The following is an 18,132-nucleotide window of genomic DNA, read 5'->3' as shown; positions in this document are numbered from 1 at the left end:
GTGTGTGTGTGTGTGTGTGTGTGTGTGTGTGTGTGTGTGTGTGTGTGTGTGTTAGTGAGACATAGATCTTATACATATTGTAAAGAAATCAAGAGAGTTATTCTTGAGAAGAAAAATTACTTTGAGAAAGTAATAGTGCAATATAAAACCAAGATAGAAAATACTAGTACAAGAAAATTGTTTCTTGTTCTTCTACCTTTGAGTTGAGATTTTTGAGAAAACTTTCAACACAATATTTTCATTCAATTTGTTCACGGGGTTTCATTGATCAAGGAGTTGATAGTAAGGACTAGTCTCGGTGTGGATACACATAGAGTCTTCGCACTATCGAAGAAATTTAAAAACGAGACTCTCTTCACAAGGTACGTCTTAGATCCGATCTTTGATATGTAAATAAATTTTAAACATGAAAATTTCTACCTAGGATTGCTTTTATCTTCCGTTGCGTGTTATGAACACATCTATGCAATCTTACAGTGGTATCAGAGCCATGGTTTCTCGTGTTTAAAATTTATTTACGAAATATTTTATGATTATATTTGAAAAGTTTAAACTATAATACATGTGTCTTGTGCACTAGACAAATTGTTTGAATGCATGGATTGATATTATTTTATTGTGAATAAAATATGTAATCATAAAAATTAAACTAGTGAGATAGTTCGTAATTTGAATTTAAAATTTTGTATAAGATACGACGGTAATCTATAATAGGTTATTAGATTATATAGTTATTTAAATTGTTATTAGTTTATGAGGTATTAACTAATAATAATTTTCTGGCATGAATTATTTATGTGATATATGTGATATATAAAATAAACATGTTAGAAGTATGTTGAATTTCGTTTTTATGTCACATGCTTGTTCGGCATATGATTTTGAATTATTTATCACATGTGATGTAAATTAATTTAGGACAAAGCATGTAGACAACTTAAACCAAATTCATGTGCTATGAAAAATTTGATCATCATGTTATTAAAAGTTGTTTTAGTAACAATTCCCTCTTACTAAAATTTGAGTTCTTGAATAATAAAATATAAGATATTTTATTATAGAGCTATCCATCAAAGTAAATAATTTTACTTATCTCTTGTTTAAAAGGAGCGGCCTGATTACCAGGAAACTTATAGTTCGAGAATATGTTAAAATTGTTTATTTGCATTAGATGTATGGATTAAAAGAATTATTCAATTTTACACTAGACGCCTGGACTACCCGGGGAAGTATAAAATTTAATAAGTTTTTTGCTATCATGATGGTTGAACTCAACTATGCCAATAGGATCGACCTGACTACCAGGGGACTATTTGACATAGAGCTATTTAAGGAATTTGTATAGGGATACAATTGGTAAGAGTACCTACCTTTAAGATATATGTGAGAAACGACTTGACTTCCAAGGGGCTCATACATATTGTTGAAGGATTCCTTTACTCCACTAATAGAAATAAAGATTTCTTAAACTATAATGAGGGTAAATAGTTTAAAATAATTAGTGGAAATATCATTTAGATAAAAGTCAATGTCTTTATGATATATGTAAATATGTTCTTATATTATTGCCTTTTCTTTTCAATATTTTAGATTTCTCAATATGTCTGTTATATCACTGCGTGAAATACTTGAGACCAACACATTGGTAGGACCAAACTTTGATGACTAGTATAGAAATTTGAGAATTGTTCTCATGCATGAAAAGCTTATTAATATGATCGATAAGCCTGTAAAGATAATCCCACCAGAGAATGATGTTCAAGGCACTAAGGTTTATCATAAACACTTGGAAGAATGCCTTGCTATTAAACACATCATTCTCGCTTCTATGAGTTCTGAACTCCAGAGGAAACATCAGAATATGGATTCAACTGCAATTATTGAATATCTTAAGAAGATAGTTGATATACAGTTGGACATTGAAAACTCTCCGGTTGGACCCCTTGTCAATCATGTGATTTTTCTTGCCGAAGAACATGAGAAGTTGGGGTACAAGCTTGGTAAAGAGCTTTCTGAAGATTTGATCTTGCGGTCAGTATATGATGATGAATGTTTTCACTATAAGAAGAAAGGGTATTGGAAGAGAAACTGCAAGGAGTATTTTGCAATTCTAAAGGACAAGAAACAAGGTGAGACATTAATGAAAAATGTTTTCAAGGTTTCTTTAGCTACTACTGATTCTTCACTGTGGGTATTAGATACTGGCAGTGGTTATAACATCTGTAATATGTTGCAAGGGTTCAAGATAAGTAGGAGACTAAAGAAGGGAGAAATTAATCTATAAGTTGGAAATGGTGAAAAAGTTGCAGCCATAGCTGTTGGATCAATTTCCTTACTAATGCCTTCGGGCAAAGTACTTATGTTAGATGATTGTTATTATGTTCCTAAATTTGTTTCGAACATATTTCAGCTTCTATATTGGACAAACGTGGTTTTCACATAAATATAGGCAATGGTATTTGCTCTATTTATTATGGTGATAATTTATATGTGAATGGCTATCTCCAACATGATGTTTATGTCTTACCTAATGTAAATGCTAATTCGATTATGCATGTTTCAAGTCTTAAGAGAAAAAGAGATGATCAAGTAAATCATACATACCTTTGGTATTGTAGGCTTGGTCATATTGGAGAGAAAAAAATTAACAAGTTGTACAAGGAAGGGTACCTTGACAAATATGATTTTGAATCATATCCAACTTGTGAATCTTGTCTCAAAGGAAAAATGACCAAATCTCCGTTTACTGGAACTGGAGAAAGAGCTACTGAATTATTGGGACTAATTCATACAGATTTGTGGGCCCATGAAAATTCAAGCTAGAGGTGGATATTCTTACTTCATCACTTTCACTAATGATATGTCAAGAAATGGATTTGTGTATCTCATGAAACACAAATCTGAATCTTTTGAAATGTTCAAAAGGTTCCATAGTGAAGTTGAGAAACAGACGGGTAAAAGTGTTAAGGTAGTAAGGTCTGATAGAGGTGGAGAGTATCTTAGTGAAGATTTTACTAAGTATCTCAAAGAGAATGGAATTCTCTCACAGTGGACACCTCCAGAAACACCACAACATAATGGTGTGTCTGAAAGGAGAAATCGAACCTTATTAGATATGGTGAGATCTATGATGGAGTTCACTGATCTTCCAATAAATTTATGGGGATATGCTTTGGAAGCAGCAACATACTTACTAAATAAAGTTCCCACTAAGTCAGTCTCTACAATACCATATGAGATATGAAAAGGATGTAAGTCTAACCTTAAATATATTAAAGTTTGGGGTTGTCCAGCTTATGTTAAGAGACTGCAGTCTGATAAACTTGACTCAAAATCTGATAAGTGTAGGTTTATTGGGTATCCCAAAGAAACAATGGAATATTATTTCTATCACCCTTCTGACCATAAAGTGTTTGTGGCTAGAGGAGCAACCTTTTTGGAAAGGAAATTTATTTTGGAAGGAAATTATAGTGGAGATATAGAACTTGATGAAGTTCAGGAAACTAATGAATCAACACAAAATAAAGATCATGAGACCCAAGTTGAAGAACCTTTATTGGATGTTTTGAAGTTGCCAAGGAAGTTGTCATCTTCAACGATTGAAGTTCAAGAACAGGTTAATGAACCAGTTCCAAACCAAATTGAACAACAATCAAATCCACCACAAGGTGAACAAGTTGTACAAGTACCTCTTAGAAGATCTACCCGTGAACGACATGTACCAATTATATTAAATCTAATGGTACAAGATGATGTATCAAGTGAGGTTGATCATAATGATGATGACCCTAAGACCTATGAAGAGGCTATACAAAGTTTTGACTATGAGAGATGGCAAAAGGCCATGGAATCCGAAATAGAATCCATGAAAGAAAATAAAGTATGGACTTTAGTTGAACCTCCAAAGGATATAAAACCTATAGATTGTCAATGGGTTTTTAAGAAAAAGATTGGAGCAGACAGAAAGGTGGAGACCTACAAAGCTCGTCTTGTTGCCAAGGGATATTGTCAAAAGGAAGGCATCGACTATGACGAGACTTTCTCTCATGTGGCAATGCTCAAATCAATTCGGATTCTACTTGCTATAGCGGCATACTATGATTATGAAATATTACAAATGGATGTGAAAACAGCTTTCCTTAATGGTGAGCTAGAAGAGGATGTGTATATGACACAACCTGAAGGTTGCATATCTCCGTCTGATCATAATAAAATTTGCAAGCTACAAATATGGACTGAAACAAGCTACTTGAAGTTGGAATATTCGCTTTAACAAGACAATTGAAAAGTTTAATTTTGTTAGATGCGAAGAAGAACCTTGTGTGTACAAAAAGGTTAATGGGAGCACAATTATATTCTTAGTATTATATGTTGATGATATATTGCTCATAGGGAATGATATATCGGCACTGCAAAGTACCAAGATTTGGCTATCTAAACAGTTCTCCATGAAAGACTTGGGAGAAGCAACTTATAACTAATTGCTTTATTATTTGATAATTAAATTAAAGAATTTAATTAGTCAAATAAATTTAGTTATTAGTCCAAATAACATATTATTATATTCTTTGCTAGCACAGAGGATATAATTAATATTGTGAACAAATTGAAATATTCTATTTAGAATAGAAAAACAAAATTATATCTCTTGGTTAATATATATATATATATATATATATATATATATATATATATATATATATATATATATATATATATATATATATATATATATATTAGCACTTATTTTATATAAGAGATGTTATATAAAATATTAATAAAGTCTTGTTAGTAAATTCAATTTTGAATTGGATTAATTAACATGAAAGTCCTTATGGTATTGTCTACAGTTTTCAAACCATTTGATATGGGAGATAATTTTTTAATAGGAAAATATTAATAAAAGAATTCAATTTAGAATTGAATTCTATAAATGTGTTGCATGTTTTTATTTTCAAATATTAACTAAGTTATAGAATTCAATTTAGAATTTAATTCCATAAATGTGTTACATATTTTTATTTTAAAATGTTGACTAAGTTATAGAATTCAATTTAGAATTGAATTCCATAAATAAGTTACATGTTTTTTCTTAAAATATTTACCATAAGACATGTGATTTGTATTTTCCAATTATATATATATATATATATATATATATATATATATATATATATATATATATATATATATATGTGTGTGTGTGTGTGTGTGTGTGTGTGTGTGTGTGTGTGTGTGTGTGTGTGTATTAAGAATTAGTGAGGCATAGATCTTATACATATTGTAAAGAAATCAAGAGAGTTATTCTTGAGAAGAAAAATTACTTTGAGAAAGTAATAGTGCAATATAAAACCAAGATAGAAAATACTAGTACAAGAAAATTGTTTCTTGTTCTTCTACCTTTGAGTTGAGATTTTTGAGAAAAATTTCAACACGATATTTTCATTCAATTTGTTCACGAGATTTCATTGATCAAGGAGTTGATAGCAAGGACCAGTCTCGGTGTGGATACACATAGAGTCTTCGCACTATCGAAAAAATTTACAAACGAGACTCTCTTCACAAGGTACGTCTTAGATCCGATCTTTGATATGTAAATAAATTTTAAACACGAAAATTTTTGCTTAGAATTGCTTTTATCTTCCGCTGCGTGTTATGAACACCTCTATGCAATCCTACATTGGTAACAGAGATTCTAGTGAGACTGCCCGTGAAATCTCTTTTACGATTCAAATGTGTGCATAAGAAATGGTACCCTCTTATTACAAGCTCTTTTTTTGTTAGAAAACACCTTCGTCACAAAGAAAACCCTACCCATGATCTCTTAATACCAGGCTATTTATGGCGAAGATGTGATCTCACAAACGTATAAAATATTACCCGGTTTGATTCCTGAAAAGCCTAGTCATTTACAGATTCCTGTACAATTGGATCAGTTTATTGGTCCTGTTGATGGCTTATTTTTCTTGCTCAATATTTCATATATGAGCCATGTCAATGATTCACATCGTATGGCTCTATGGAACCCAGCTACAAGAGAGTTTAGACCTCTTTCACTAGATCTTCCCAAGTTTACCCAATCGGTATTCTGATAGTGTATTTGGCTTTGGATTTGATCCAATAAGTCAAGATTACAAGGTGCGTCTATTCCTTAATTATGTGTGGTTTGCTGCCGTTTATTCATTAGACAATGACTGTTGGAAAAAGATAAGTTGCAATTTTGATGCTAATCTATTAATACATAGGCCAATAATGTTTCAATGGATTTTATTATTGGTTTGCAGACAGTACTGTTACAGCCATCCACAATACCCATAAGAAAATTCTCCTAATCCGATATTTTGGTATGCACAATGAAGTGTTAGGTGAATTTCCATGGCCTAACCATATACCAGCTAGCATTTGATTTAATTTTGTGATCTCACTATCTATAAGGAGTCCCTTTGCCTACTCGTGCGTCATCTTGATCGCGACGATGATCATAACAACAACTACTCTGATCCTCCAATTGATGTATACGACGAAAGATTGTGGAGTAAAGTTCTCAACGTGGTTCCTACAACGATTGAACTTCTTAATGTGGTGCCTACAATATCTGAGTGTGAGCCTATAGGGTTTTGGGGTCATGATAAGTTTATATTTTCACGTCATGAAAATATCATGTTATATGACTCTAAAACTCATGAATTTACCCATTTACTTGATAAAAATGAACAACGGTGTTACAGTTCTGTTTTTAATTACAGGGAGAGTCTAGTTTCCATCGAATGGGAAAACGTGTGTCATAGGCAACGCAATGTCTTGGATCTCATTCAAGAATTTTTTTTAAGATAGCGAAGATGAATAACTTTGAACGGATCGGAGGTGATTTTGTGTCATTCTTTGCTTGGTACAAAGATGGGAAGAAGTCTGCTATTAGAAAAACAAAATATGGTGGTGAACTGAGTTTAAAAGAATTTTGTCATTTAGTTTATCTTTGATTGAGAATATGAGATAATGTATGCGACCTCTGTTTTATATTTTCTGTTGAAGTGAAAATTGTGAATATTGTTTGGTTACTTGGTAGACATCTTTGTTTATATACATTGTGTGTCTTTACATTTCGCGTACAACCCTTTATTCTACATCTTTTTACCACACAATTAGCTCGCCAAAGATCATTTGATACCAGCGGGATTTCAACGGACAGTATATTCGTCACGATCCTAAATCCGTTAAAGATCGTGATGGCACCGGACACCACTGTCAGACAAGCCAACAATAAATACTTAATTTGGTTCTCATTTCAATATTTTAGAAATCATATTTTCCTTCAATTAAATAGTAAAAGATGGTATTTACAGAATAAATAATAATATTTTTAACAATTTCAGTACAGGACAACCCATAATCACCCCAAAATCCGATGTCACAAGTGCATGAGCATCAACTAGGAATATAAAATAAAATACAGTATCTGTCCGACCAATTGAACTTGCCTTGTTGTGATAGGGGTACCGCCTGGATTGATCAGAAGATCCTTTCAGTTGGCTAGAATCCGTTACTTGAACGAAATACAAATTGGACAGGAGAAATATAAATACTCTGATGGAGATTCTGCTGGCTGCGGGTCGTAATATGGAGTGCAGTTCACCTAAGTCCCTGCATGTATACACGTCTCTGCTCTCACAAGGCCACTAAACATATATATGTGTCTGCACAAAAATGTGCAGCAAGTGTATATGAGTATGTAAATCCACGTATACCCAATAAGTATCTAGCCTAATCCCGGAGGAGTAGTGACGAGGGGTCGACTTCGACACTCACTAGTGATCCATTAATATCAGGTACAGTAAAAGAGATAATAAACATGAGGCAGAGTAAATAAATGAAATAAACAAGCATAAAATACGTAATACAAATTCCCCTCTTTACAATAAACTCAAGCTTCCCATTAGAAATTTCCTCCTTAACGGGAGCACACATATCGGTGTAGTGGATCTCATCAAATAGATTGTCATAATTCAAATCAGGAAAAATTCACGGATACACTAGCTTCTTGTCAAATATTACGCACAATTTCATGAGGATATGATATAGGAAATGTCGATGCGTACGGCCCTATCCAACATAAATATTTAAATTGTGCACTGCCGAGGGTTGAACAGCACGAACCATAGATGCATCTATTAACCTGCCGAGGCGAACAGCCCACTCCCATGAGAGTGTAGTACATAAATCCTGCCAAGGCGAACGGCCCGATCACATAAGATGTGAAATACATAATCCTGTCGAGGCGAACAGCCTGATCCCATTAGAATAAGAAGCTTTGACGGGCCCTTGACCCCACTCACGAATAAACATGTGAGTTGTAATTTCTTTAACAAAAACCTTTCAATGAAACATATATATCACGGAAACATGCCGTAAGAGGAGTAAAATTATTCAGTGACTAATCATGAACTAGTGAAGTCTCTACAATAGCAAGCCTAGTCTCAAGTAGAAATGTAAAACAGAGGAATTTAATAAGCGAGAGACTGCTCAAATAGTACATCTATAGCATGAAGTGAACCTAAGCCTACCCGAACAATAACGTGAATATAGCTACACACGGGCTCTCTTCACCTAGCGCGTACGTAGCCCCGACAACAAGTAGCACACATAAATATACAACACCTAGGGGTTATTTCCCCCTCACAGGGTTAGACAGGAGACTTACCTCGCTCCGAAGTTCCACAATCGGCTCCAACATCACTCTAACACCTCAAACCGGTGTAAGTCGCTCCAAAACTAGTCAAGCAATGTGTAAACAATAAAAATATACTCTAATACTCATAATAAATCAATTTATAAAAACTCTCAATTTCGCTCGAAAAGTCAATAAAGTCAACACTCGGGCCCACGTGCCCGTACTCCAAAAATTATTGAAAATAAATATTACCATAACTCATATGGTCTATAACCAAAAATTCATCCAATTTCGTCCATGAATCGACGCTCAAATCAAGAATTTACCATTTTTCAACTTTGGGGCTTAAAATCTCAATTTCTATAATCCAAATACGGATAAAAATAGAAACCAACAGAAATAATCATGGATAAACAACAAAATAAAGGTCATATATTTACTCCCTTTTTGAGACAAGAACAACGCCGCGAAAATCACCTCAAACGGAGCTCTAGAACCCAAGATATGCCCAAAATACTAAAATTCTCAGTTTAAAATATTGTCTAGACGATTTTTCTTCATCGCCTTCGCGTTCACGAAGAGCAATTTTTCTCGTTGACCGGTCAACCCAGAAATCCTTCTTCGCGTTCGCGGAACCTCTCTCGCATTCGCGAAGAACAAATCTTCGCACCAGAAACCATCAATTTTGTCAGACATGGAAATGGGCATAACTCTCACATACAACATCGAAATTCGACGATTCTTGTTGCTATGGTTCTAATTATGATACAAATCTAATGGTTCAATCCAATCACAAATCAAAGGTCGTTTGCTCAATATAGTGCTCTTTGTGCCCAAAGAAACGACACTGAAACATCAAATAAGAGCGCAACACAATCCAAACACCTTCGAAACACACCCGAGGCCCAGGGGCCCCATCCAGTCACACAAACCAGTCCCATAACATAACACGGACCTGATCGAGGCCTCAAATCACTTCAAATGACATCAAAATCATGAATCGCACCCCAATTCAAGCTTAATGAACTTTAGAACTTCAAACTTTTACATTCGATGTCGAAACTCATCAAATCACGTCCGATTGACCTCAAATTTTGCACACAAGTCAAATTCAACATTACGAACCTACTTCAACTTACAGAATCGGAATCCGACCCCGATATAAAAAATTCCACCCCCGGTCAAACTTCTCAAAAACCTTCAAATTTTTAACTTTCGCCAAATGACCCCGAAATGACCTGCGAACCTCCAAATCCACTTCCGGATGCGCTCCCAATACGAGAATCACTATAAGGAGCTATTCCTAGACTCAGAATCCCAAATGGACATCGATAACATTGAAATACACCTCAACCCAAATTTATGAAATTCTTCCAAAATGGCAACTTTCACAATATGCACCGAAACACTTCCAGGTCATCCAAAACCCGATCCGGACATATGCCTAAGTCCAAAATCATCATACGAACCTGTTGGAACCTTCAAATACTGATTCTGAGGTTGTTTACTCAAAAATTACATTTTAGTCAATTCTTCCAACTTAAAGCTTCCGAATGAGAATCTTCTTTTCAAATCAACTCCGAACTTCCTGAAATTCAATTCCGACCACGCATGCAAGTTATAATACCTGAAGTAAAGCTACTCAGAGCCTCAAACTACTGAACAATGTGTTAGAGCTCAAAATGACCGGTCAGGTCATTACAATAAGTGATTAATTAACTCATATTTTGCATAAAGTTCTATTACTATTAGTGGTGGCTCCGCGCAATTTCTTATGGGCATAGACGTCCCATAATTTAGTCTTATTGACTACACCCCAATTCTGAGCTTTATGTTACTTTTTTCAATTGGCATGTCAGGTTTGGGGCGTCTCTATTGGATCAAATGACCTCCCTCTAAGTCCATAAAATCATAATTTCGATCAAATCACACATCGAATACTGGGCCTTCTGATTCTGAAAGTCGATACGACAAACCCGCTGTTAAAACAGGTTGTACAGAAATTCTACGTTAAAATATTCACACCAAATAAAATAGTTATAATTGGAGTTTTTATATATATTTGGTCTTGAAAATAGGCTATTCCTCAACCCTCAGATCCTCCTTCGAACTTGTAAAGTTGCCCCCTGGACAACCATAAAATCATGTACCTAAAATTAGCCCACTACTACCTCGTTACCTACACTGCCAAAAGACCTCTTGAATCACAATGGAATATTATTTGCAAGGAGACCATCCTATAGCATAGAGTATCCTATATATAGCTCGCAGTTTGATCCCATTACGTTTAGAAAGAGAAAGTCTAACCTCTTTCAAAGATATACTCCCATGAATACAACCGCTATTACACCACTCTTACCACCGGAACCATCAAGCAAGAACAATCATATGGACGTGGAAGAAACAACACCATATTCCTACAAGGAAATGCTTCTCGATAAACTGGTAATCCACCAAAATGATTACTAAAAGGAAGACGCCACCATAATCATCAAAGATGATAAGGGGAAAACATTGAAGGCTTAATCCCCCTTTCCCAGGAAGAGAAGAACCGCCTATACTTCCCATGGCGCTTCTCTATAATCATAGAGGTCTTTGGACGTAGAATGTCACATCAATATCTTCGCTCTAAACTAATTGACTTATGAAAATCATCTGAATAGTTAATTTTGATTGACCTAGGATGAGATTTCTTTATTGTCAAATTTAGTCTGGAAGAAAATATGGCTAAAGCACTACATTTAGGACCATGATTTGTCTCTGGGAACTTCTTTTCAGTACGTAAATGGAACCAAAATTTATACCGCAAGAAGCTACCTTCTCCACCACAGCGATATGGATTCGTCTCCCACAACTCCCAACAGAGTTCTATGACAAAGAAATATTAGAAAAAGTTGGGAGAAAATTAGGCAGACTACTAAAAATTGACACATGCACCTCCTCCATGTTGAGAGGAAGATATGCACGCATATGTATCCAGGTACCTTTGGAAACCCCAGTGTAAACATCAGTTATAATTGGAGACCACAAGCAAATAGTGATTTATGAAGGCGAAGACACACTATGTACAACTTGCAGAAGAATTGGGCACACATCAAAAAATTGCAACTACAAAAAAATACAATCACCCATGCCATAAGAAGCACCGGAAACCTCAGAAAAAATATGAAACAAGAGGGTGAAGATGAATGGAAGACAGTAACCTTCCTAAGAAGAAAGAAAGCGGAACAACAAAAGATGAAGGTGAGGAATAATGGATCCGCAAACAACCAATACCATGCATCACAAGCACAACGGATCCAAGTAAACATGTTCGACGCAAATTCAGGTGAGTTCCTACACACTCAAACTGTCCAATACAATTATAAGTCAAACAATACCATATCAAAATTTTATAGCAGGCCCAACGGCCCAACCAATAAACAAAGCCCCATCCCCCACTCTCCTGAAACCCTTTCCACGCCGCCCCAATCTAAACATAACACTAAATGCAAGGCAGGAATGTGGCCCGAAGAAACTAACACGAACTCCACCCCTGGGACACACATCGACACCCACAACGAGGCTGATGCAAAAAATGTCAATCTCAGTGCATTAGATCAAAAGGCTGGTCCCGATCAGCCAGTTGGGTCACACACCCAATTGGAGATACCTAGCCCAAATAATCACCACTACCCAAACACCTATGTGTACCCTACCTCTCTCTTAGAGAAAGGCTCTAGTGGGAAAAACTCACCTCACTCCATGAACACTCAAGTGCCACATCTGAGAATCCACTCAAGCTCAGGTAAAAAGACACTTTCCGTCCATTCCACAAGATACCACATTAATTCTGAATCCCTCTCCCCAGATACAATAATCGATGCCTTTTTCACTGACCAATATTTGACACCAAGAGATGTAATAGTGAATCGGTCCATTAACATAATCCCCCTCATTACCCAAAGTAGCAAATCAAAAAACACAAAAATGGAAAAAAACCAAAATCTACCCACCATTGTGACATTGCTACTACTACCACCGGACCACCTACCAGCATCCTAGTTGGAGGTTGCATTACAGGGGCAGGGTTTAGCCTACACTGTCACCCTAAGAAATCAACCAGTGAGCTTGATTGTCCAGAATCCAGCGCATTTGCAGAGGGTAACAGTGGAAGCACTGAACAAGGCCTTGTTTGCCTTTGGTCCATGCCTATGGCAAACAATGACAACCAACAACAACATGCAATCGAACATCGATCCACCTCTGCTCAACAGTCTAATTTCCCAAGCTTTCCAGTCAATACCATTCTTCCTAGATCCGGGAACGGAGGATCCAGCAGCGTCACTAGTCTTTGTGACCATCAAACCCCAAATCCATCAAGCCCCATCATTTTCTGCTCCACCAGAGAAGAATCTGTCACCACCATTGGGCAACATCACAAGGGAAATAAACAAGGCCCTAAATATTCTGAAAAGGAAAAGCCCACCAGAAATGGAAGGAATAACCTATGGTCCCCTTCGCATAGACTCTCTACTACTGGACTTAGTCAGGGTGATAGAGTTCACTGTGGAGACCAGCGAAGTACTGGTGTTGCTGTGTCCAAGAATAGTGAGCAAATGTGGACTGAGCCTAGTGTCTCAACACTCTTAGAGAGTGACCAAGCCGCTTCTCAACCTGACTCCAGTTCTCAGCATGAGGGGAAAGAACCAAGCAACTCCAAGAGGACTCCACAGGGAATGGAGAAACCTCAGGAAAGCCAGTTCCCACACCTGCAACCACCCCTGATGAACTACATCATATGGAATGTTATGGGTGGTAACAAAGCTGAATCCAAGAGGCACTGCATGGAAATGGTCAAGCTCCACAAGCCAGCTCTGCTGGTACTGCTAGAGACCAAGATGCCTGACCACAAAAAGTTGGCAGAGGAACTGTAGTTTGATATGCTAATCCAATCTCCAGTTATTGGTTTATCTGGGGGGATAGTGCTAATGGGGAAAGTGGATAGTGTTAGCATGGAAGAGATTTCCACCATCCCTCAGGGTATCCATGCCATGGTAAAGGTACTCTCTGACCATACCCCTTGGTTATTTTCTGCTATCTATGCTAGCAATATTTTAGCTAACAAAAGTTACTCTAGGAGAGCTTAGTTACTATCTCTAAAATCTACATAAACAATTGGTTTGTGGGTGGTGACTTCAATGAAGTCTTGAAATCTATGGATAAATTTGGGGGCAACCCAGTAAACCCTAGCTGTAGTAACTTGTTTTGGGATTGCCTTAATGAATGCAAGTTATTAGACTTAAGTTACAAAGGAAGTAAATTCACCTGGACTAATAAAAGATACACGAATAAGACTAATCTGATTCTTGAAAGAATAGATAGGTATTTTGCTAATGAGAGTTGGACTTCCCAGTACCCTGAGGCTACTGTGATCCACCTTTCTAGGACCCACTCTGATCACTGCCATATTCAAGTTGTGCTAAAAGGGGATTCACTCAATAATTCCACCAAGCCTTTTAGGTTTCAATCCATGTGGACTAGTCACCCATCCTTTTCCAATATCATCAATGAGGCTTTCACCCCTAATTTTACCCTAATTCAATCTACTAAGTCCTTTAAGAGGATTGTGACCCAGTGGAACAGGAACACTTTTGGCAATATATTCCATAAAAAAAGAATTTTAGCCAGAATTACAGGAATCCAAAAATCCCCTAATTATCAGTTCAACAGTTACTTGTTAAACCTAGAAACCAACCTGACCAATGAGCTTGATTCCATCCTCAAAAATGAGGAGGATTTATGGAAGCTCAAATCTAGGATTAACTGGCTAAATAATAGGGATGCCAATACTAGATTCTTCCACTCATCCACTCTCAATAGAAGAATAAGAAACAGGATCCTCTCTCTTAAAGAAGAGAGTGGATACTGGCTCTATGATCAAGGAGGCATCAAGACATCCATCTTCTCCTTCTTCAAGAATCTCTATACCTCCTCACAGTCACAAGCCCCCATCTCCACTACCAACCATATAGACATGACCCATACTATATCTGACTCTCTAAGTAATAGTCTGAATAGACCTCTTAAAATGGGAGAAATAAAATTGGCCATCTTATCCTTCAAGTCCTTCAAGACCCCAGGGCCTGATGGCCTCCATCCCCTCTTCTATCAAAAGTACTGGAGCATTGTAGGAAATTCAGTAATTGATTTTTGCAAGCAATGCTTCACTACTAAATCCATGGATGATACCATGAATCAAACTCTGTTATGTCTCATTCCAAAGTGCCCCAAGCTTCCATGCTCAAAAACTTCAGACGAATTGGACTTTGTAACACAATCTACAAGTCCATCACTAAGATTATTATAAATAGAATCAAGCCAATGCTTCCTGACATAATTGGACCTAGCCAAGCCTATTTTCTTTCAAATAGGAGAGATTCTAACAATGCTATCATTGTGCAAGAGTATATTACTCACTTTAGGAAAATGAAAGGGAAACAGACTCATATGATCCTTAAAATAGATCTAGAAAAGCCTTTGACAAACTAGAATGGTCCTTCATCAGGGACACACTCCATGCTTTCAACTTTCCCCCTGGACTGACTAAGCTAATTATGTCTTACATTAGCTCTTCCGGCATCTCAATCTTAGTGAATGAAGGTAAAATTGAAGCATTCAAGCCCTCCATAGGCATCAGACAAGGGGATCCCATATCCCCTTACCTTTTCATCCTGTGCATGGAAAGACTCTCCAGGCCGATTTACCAGGTTGTGCTAGACAACCAATGACAGCCTATAAGTATCAGCAGGGCTGACCCAAGAATCTCCCACCTCTTCTTTGTCGATGACCTTACCCTGTTTGCCAAGGCAAACAATAGGAACTACACTACCATATATTACATTCTGCAGTCCTTCAATGAGAATTCTGGCCAAAATATCAACCTCATTATGTCCAGAGTACTCTTCTCCTCTAATACTAGTCAAGACACCATGGAATGTCTCACTAATGCACTATCAATCCAAGTTATTACCTCCTTTAAAAAATACCTTGGTTTTCCTATGTTCCATAAGAGACCCACTAGCTCTAACTTTTAGTTTATAATAGACAATATGCAATTCAAGCTGGCTGGCTGGAAAATAAATTGTCTAAACATGACTTGTAGGACCATTCTGGCTAAGTCATCCCTTAATAGTATCTCTAACTATGTCATGCAATATATCAATTTGTCCACAAAAACCACTAAGAAAATTGATAGAATCCAGAGGAACTTTATCTGGGGCACTACCCCAAATAAGAAAAAAACGCATCTGGTTAATTGGGATAAGGTCACCAAGAAGAAGGCCAATAGTGGGCTGGGCCTCCAAAAAGCAAACTTCAAAAACAAAGCAGCCTATGTTGGTCTAGCTTGGAGGATCTATCACAATACCTCAAGCTTTTGGGCTAGAGTTCTGATCTCTAAGCACTGTAATTGGAACCTTACTCCTAGGATTCTTAAATCTCCCACCTGGCAATGTATCCTCAAGAGTTGGGATACATGCAGGAAGGCTAGCAGATGGGTGATCCACAAGGGGCAACAAGGTGAGCTTCCTGAATAATGCTTGGATCCTTAACCAGCCAACCATTAGAGATATGATTGAAGGACCCCTTACTCCAAATGACATAACTATCAAAGTAGACTCCGTCTACAATTCAAGGACTTGAGACCTCTCTTCCGTCTCTATGGAACTGCCTACAAGTATCTCTAACATGATCAATTCTGTTTTCATCCCTTTCAACCCTACCAAGGAAGACATGCTAATTTGGGGATTGACTCCAAATGGGTTCTTCACCAACAGCTCAGCCTACACTTTCCTTAGCAAAAGTAAGGAACACTTTGGAAATGAGGAGGAAGAGACTTTTACTTGGATCTGGGAATTAAAAGCTCCTAACAAAGTCAAGAACTTTATCTGGCTTCTTGCCCAAAATAGATTACCTACAAGATCCTACCTTCACAGAATTAGGGTTAACTGTAACCCCATAATACTGCTTCTGCCAAAGCTTTCAAGAAAGAAGTGACCACATTTTCTTTGAATACATAAATGTAGCTCAATTCTGGCAGGAGTAGATATCCAAGGCTTCGAATGAGAGTAGGCAACAAAATCCCATTTTCTCACCACAACAATGGCTATTAACATGGAATAAACTTAGGAACACACTCTTTAACGAAAACGTTCCTTGGGAGAATATCATTCCCTTCTGTTTCTGGCACATTTGGCTAACTAGGAATCACAACCTTTTCAACAAAAAAAAGATAGAATCAGCACCACCAACAGCTTCTCTAAAGCAACCGAATACTTTTTGTTGGCAAAAAGTGACACCATCAAGAAGTCTTTCCAAACCAATATGAAATGGGAGCCCCCCTAGGAGAGGGTACTATAAACTTAATACAGATGGGGCCGCTAGAGGTAACCCAGACATTTGGACAAAAATACAGATTCGGCAAAATAATCCAAATGCTTCTTACAGGTAACTTAACATATGATCCCATAATTTGTGAATGCAGGTTGTTAATGCAAAGGATGGACAAGGTTGTGGTGAGACACAGGTATAGGGGGTAGAATAGGGTGGCAGATGCACTAGCAAAAGAGACAGCAAAGCCAAGTTTTTTGGGAAGATCAAGCTTACTAGCAGTTCCTGTGATGTTTGCAAATGATGTATTTTGGGCTGACATCCTAGAAACTGAAGTTGTTCGAAATTTTTTTGCATGTAATATTGATACAATTAATCAAAATATCGTGGTACTGGGGGAACTACAATACCCCGATACTGATAGTACTTTGCAATATATTTTCTAGTTTTGTTGTTATATATATAAAGATCTCCTACTAACCCAAAAACTGAACAAATATATATATATATATATATTCTGCGAAACATATGAATAATTAGAAGAAAAGAATTTCCTTTATTTTATATCCATCATATCAACGTTGGGTAGATCCAAGCACCGTATTACATAGATAATCTTGACCGCTCTAACCGGATCGTACATACAGGCATGCCATGCTTAAGAAATAACTTTTCTTGAAGGTCTAATAAGATTCAAAAGATCTTCATTTTGATCTAAATCTATAATTATATGCAGTGTTAATTAGTTAAATATTAAAAAATAATTAAACTTTTAAGAGTAAAAAATAGTATTTAAATTCACATACCAACTATTATTAATTTTGAATTTGTACAACTCTTCATGTTGTTTTTAGTTCCTTATATTCTTTTTAATTAAATACGTTTATTTATCCTACTTAGCTTCAAGCAAGTCTCATGGGCCACAGACTTATTTGGACCGGGCTTAAAAGCCTCATTTTTAAATGGGCTCTAAAACTCTTAACCCAGCTCTACTGAATAACGACCTGGGTTGGGCCGTCCAATTAGACCAAACCCATATTGACGGCTCTAATTAGTAGTGTTCTCCTATTTAATAACTAGGGGCGGACCCACAT

At 36.6% G+C, this 18,132-nt stretch overlaps 1 protein-coding gene across 1 annotated transcript; it reads left to right on the top strand.

Moving 5' to 3' along the window:
• The first annotated feature begins 13,638 nt into the window (after positions 1-13,638).
• On the top strand, positions 13,639-15,017 carry LOC142170186 (uncharacterized). The gene is made up of 2 exons (XM_075232024.1): positions 13,639-13,704; positions 13,788-15,017. The coding sequence occupies exons 1-2, from the start codon at positions 13,639-13,641 to the stop codon at positions 15,015-15,017; spliced, it is 1,296 nt and encodes a 431-aa protein (XP_075088125.1).
• Positions 15,018-18,132: the final 3,115 nt, after the last annotated feature.

The sequence above is a fragment of the Nicotiana tabacum genome, chromosome 16, assembly GCF_000715075.1.
Source record: "Nicotiana tabacum cultivar K326 chromosome 16, ASM71507v2, whole genome shotgun sequence".
Classification (NCBI taxonomy): domain Eukaryota; kingdom Viridiplantae; phylum Streptophyta; class Magnoliopsida; order Solanales; family Solanaceae; genus Nicotiana; species Nicotiana tabacum.
This window is presented reverse-complemented; position numbering and strand designations above follow the sequence as displayed.

Bases quoted from the DNA above. Each gene is read 5' to 3' on its own strand.
- LOC142170186 (XM_075232024.1), top strand. From the start codon at position 13,639: ATGGGGAAAGTGGATAGTGTTAGCATGGAAGAGATTTCCACCATCCCT. The intron at 13,705-13,787 runs GTAAAGGTACTC...AAGTTACTCTAG, and splicing joins CTCAGGGTATCCATGCCATG to GAGAGCTTAGTTACTATCTC.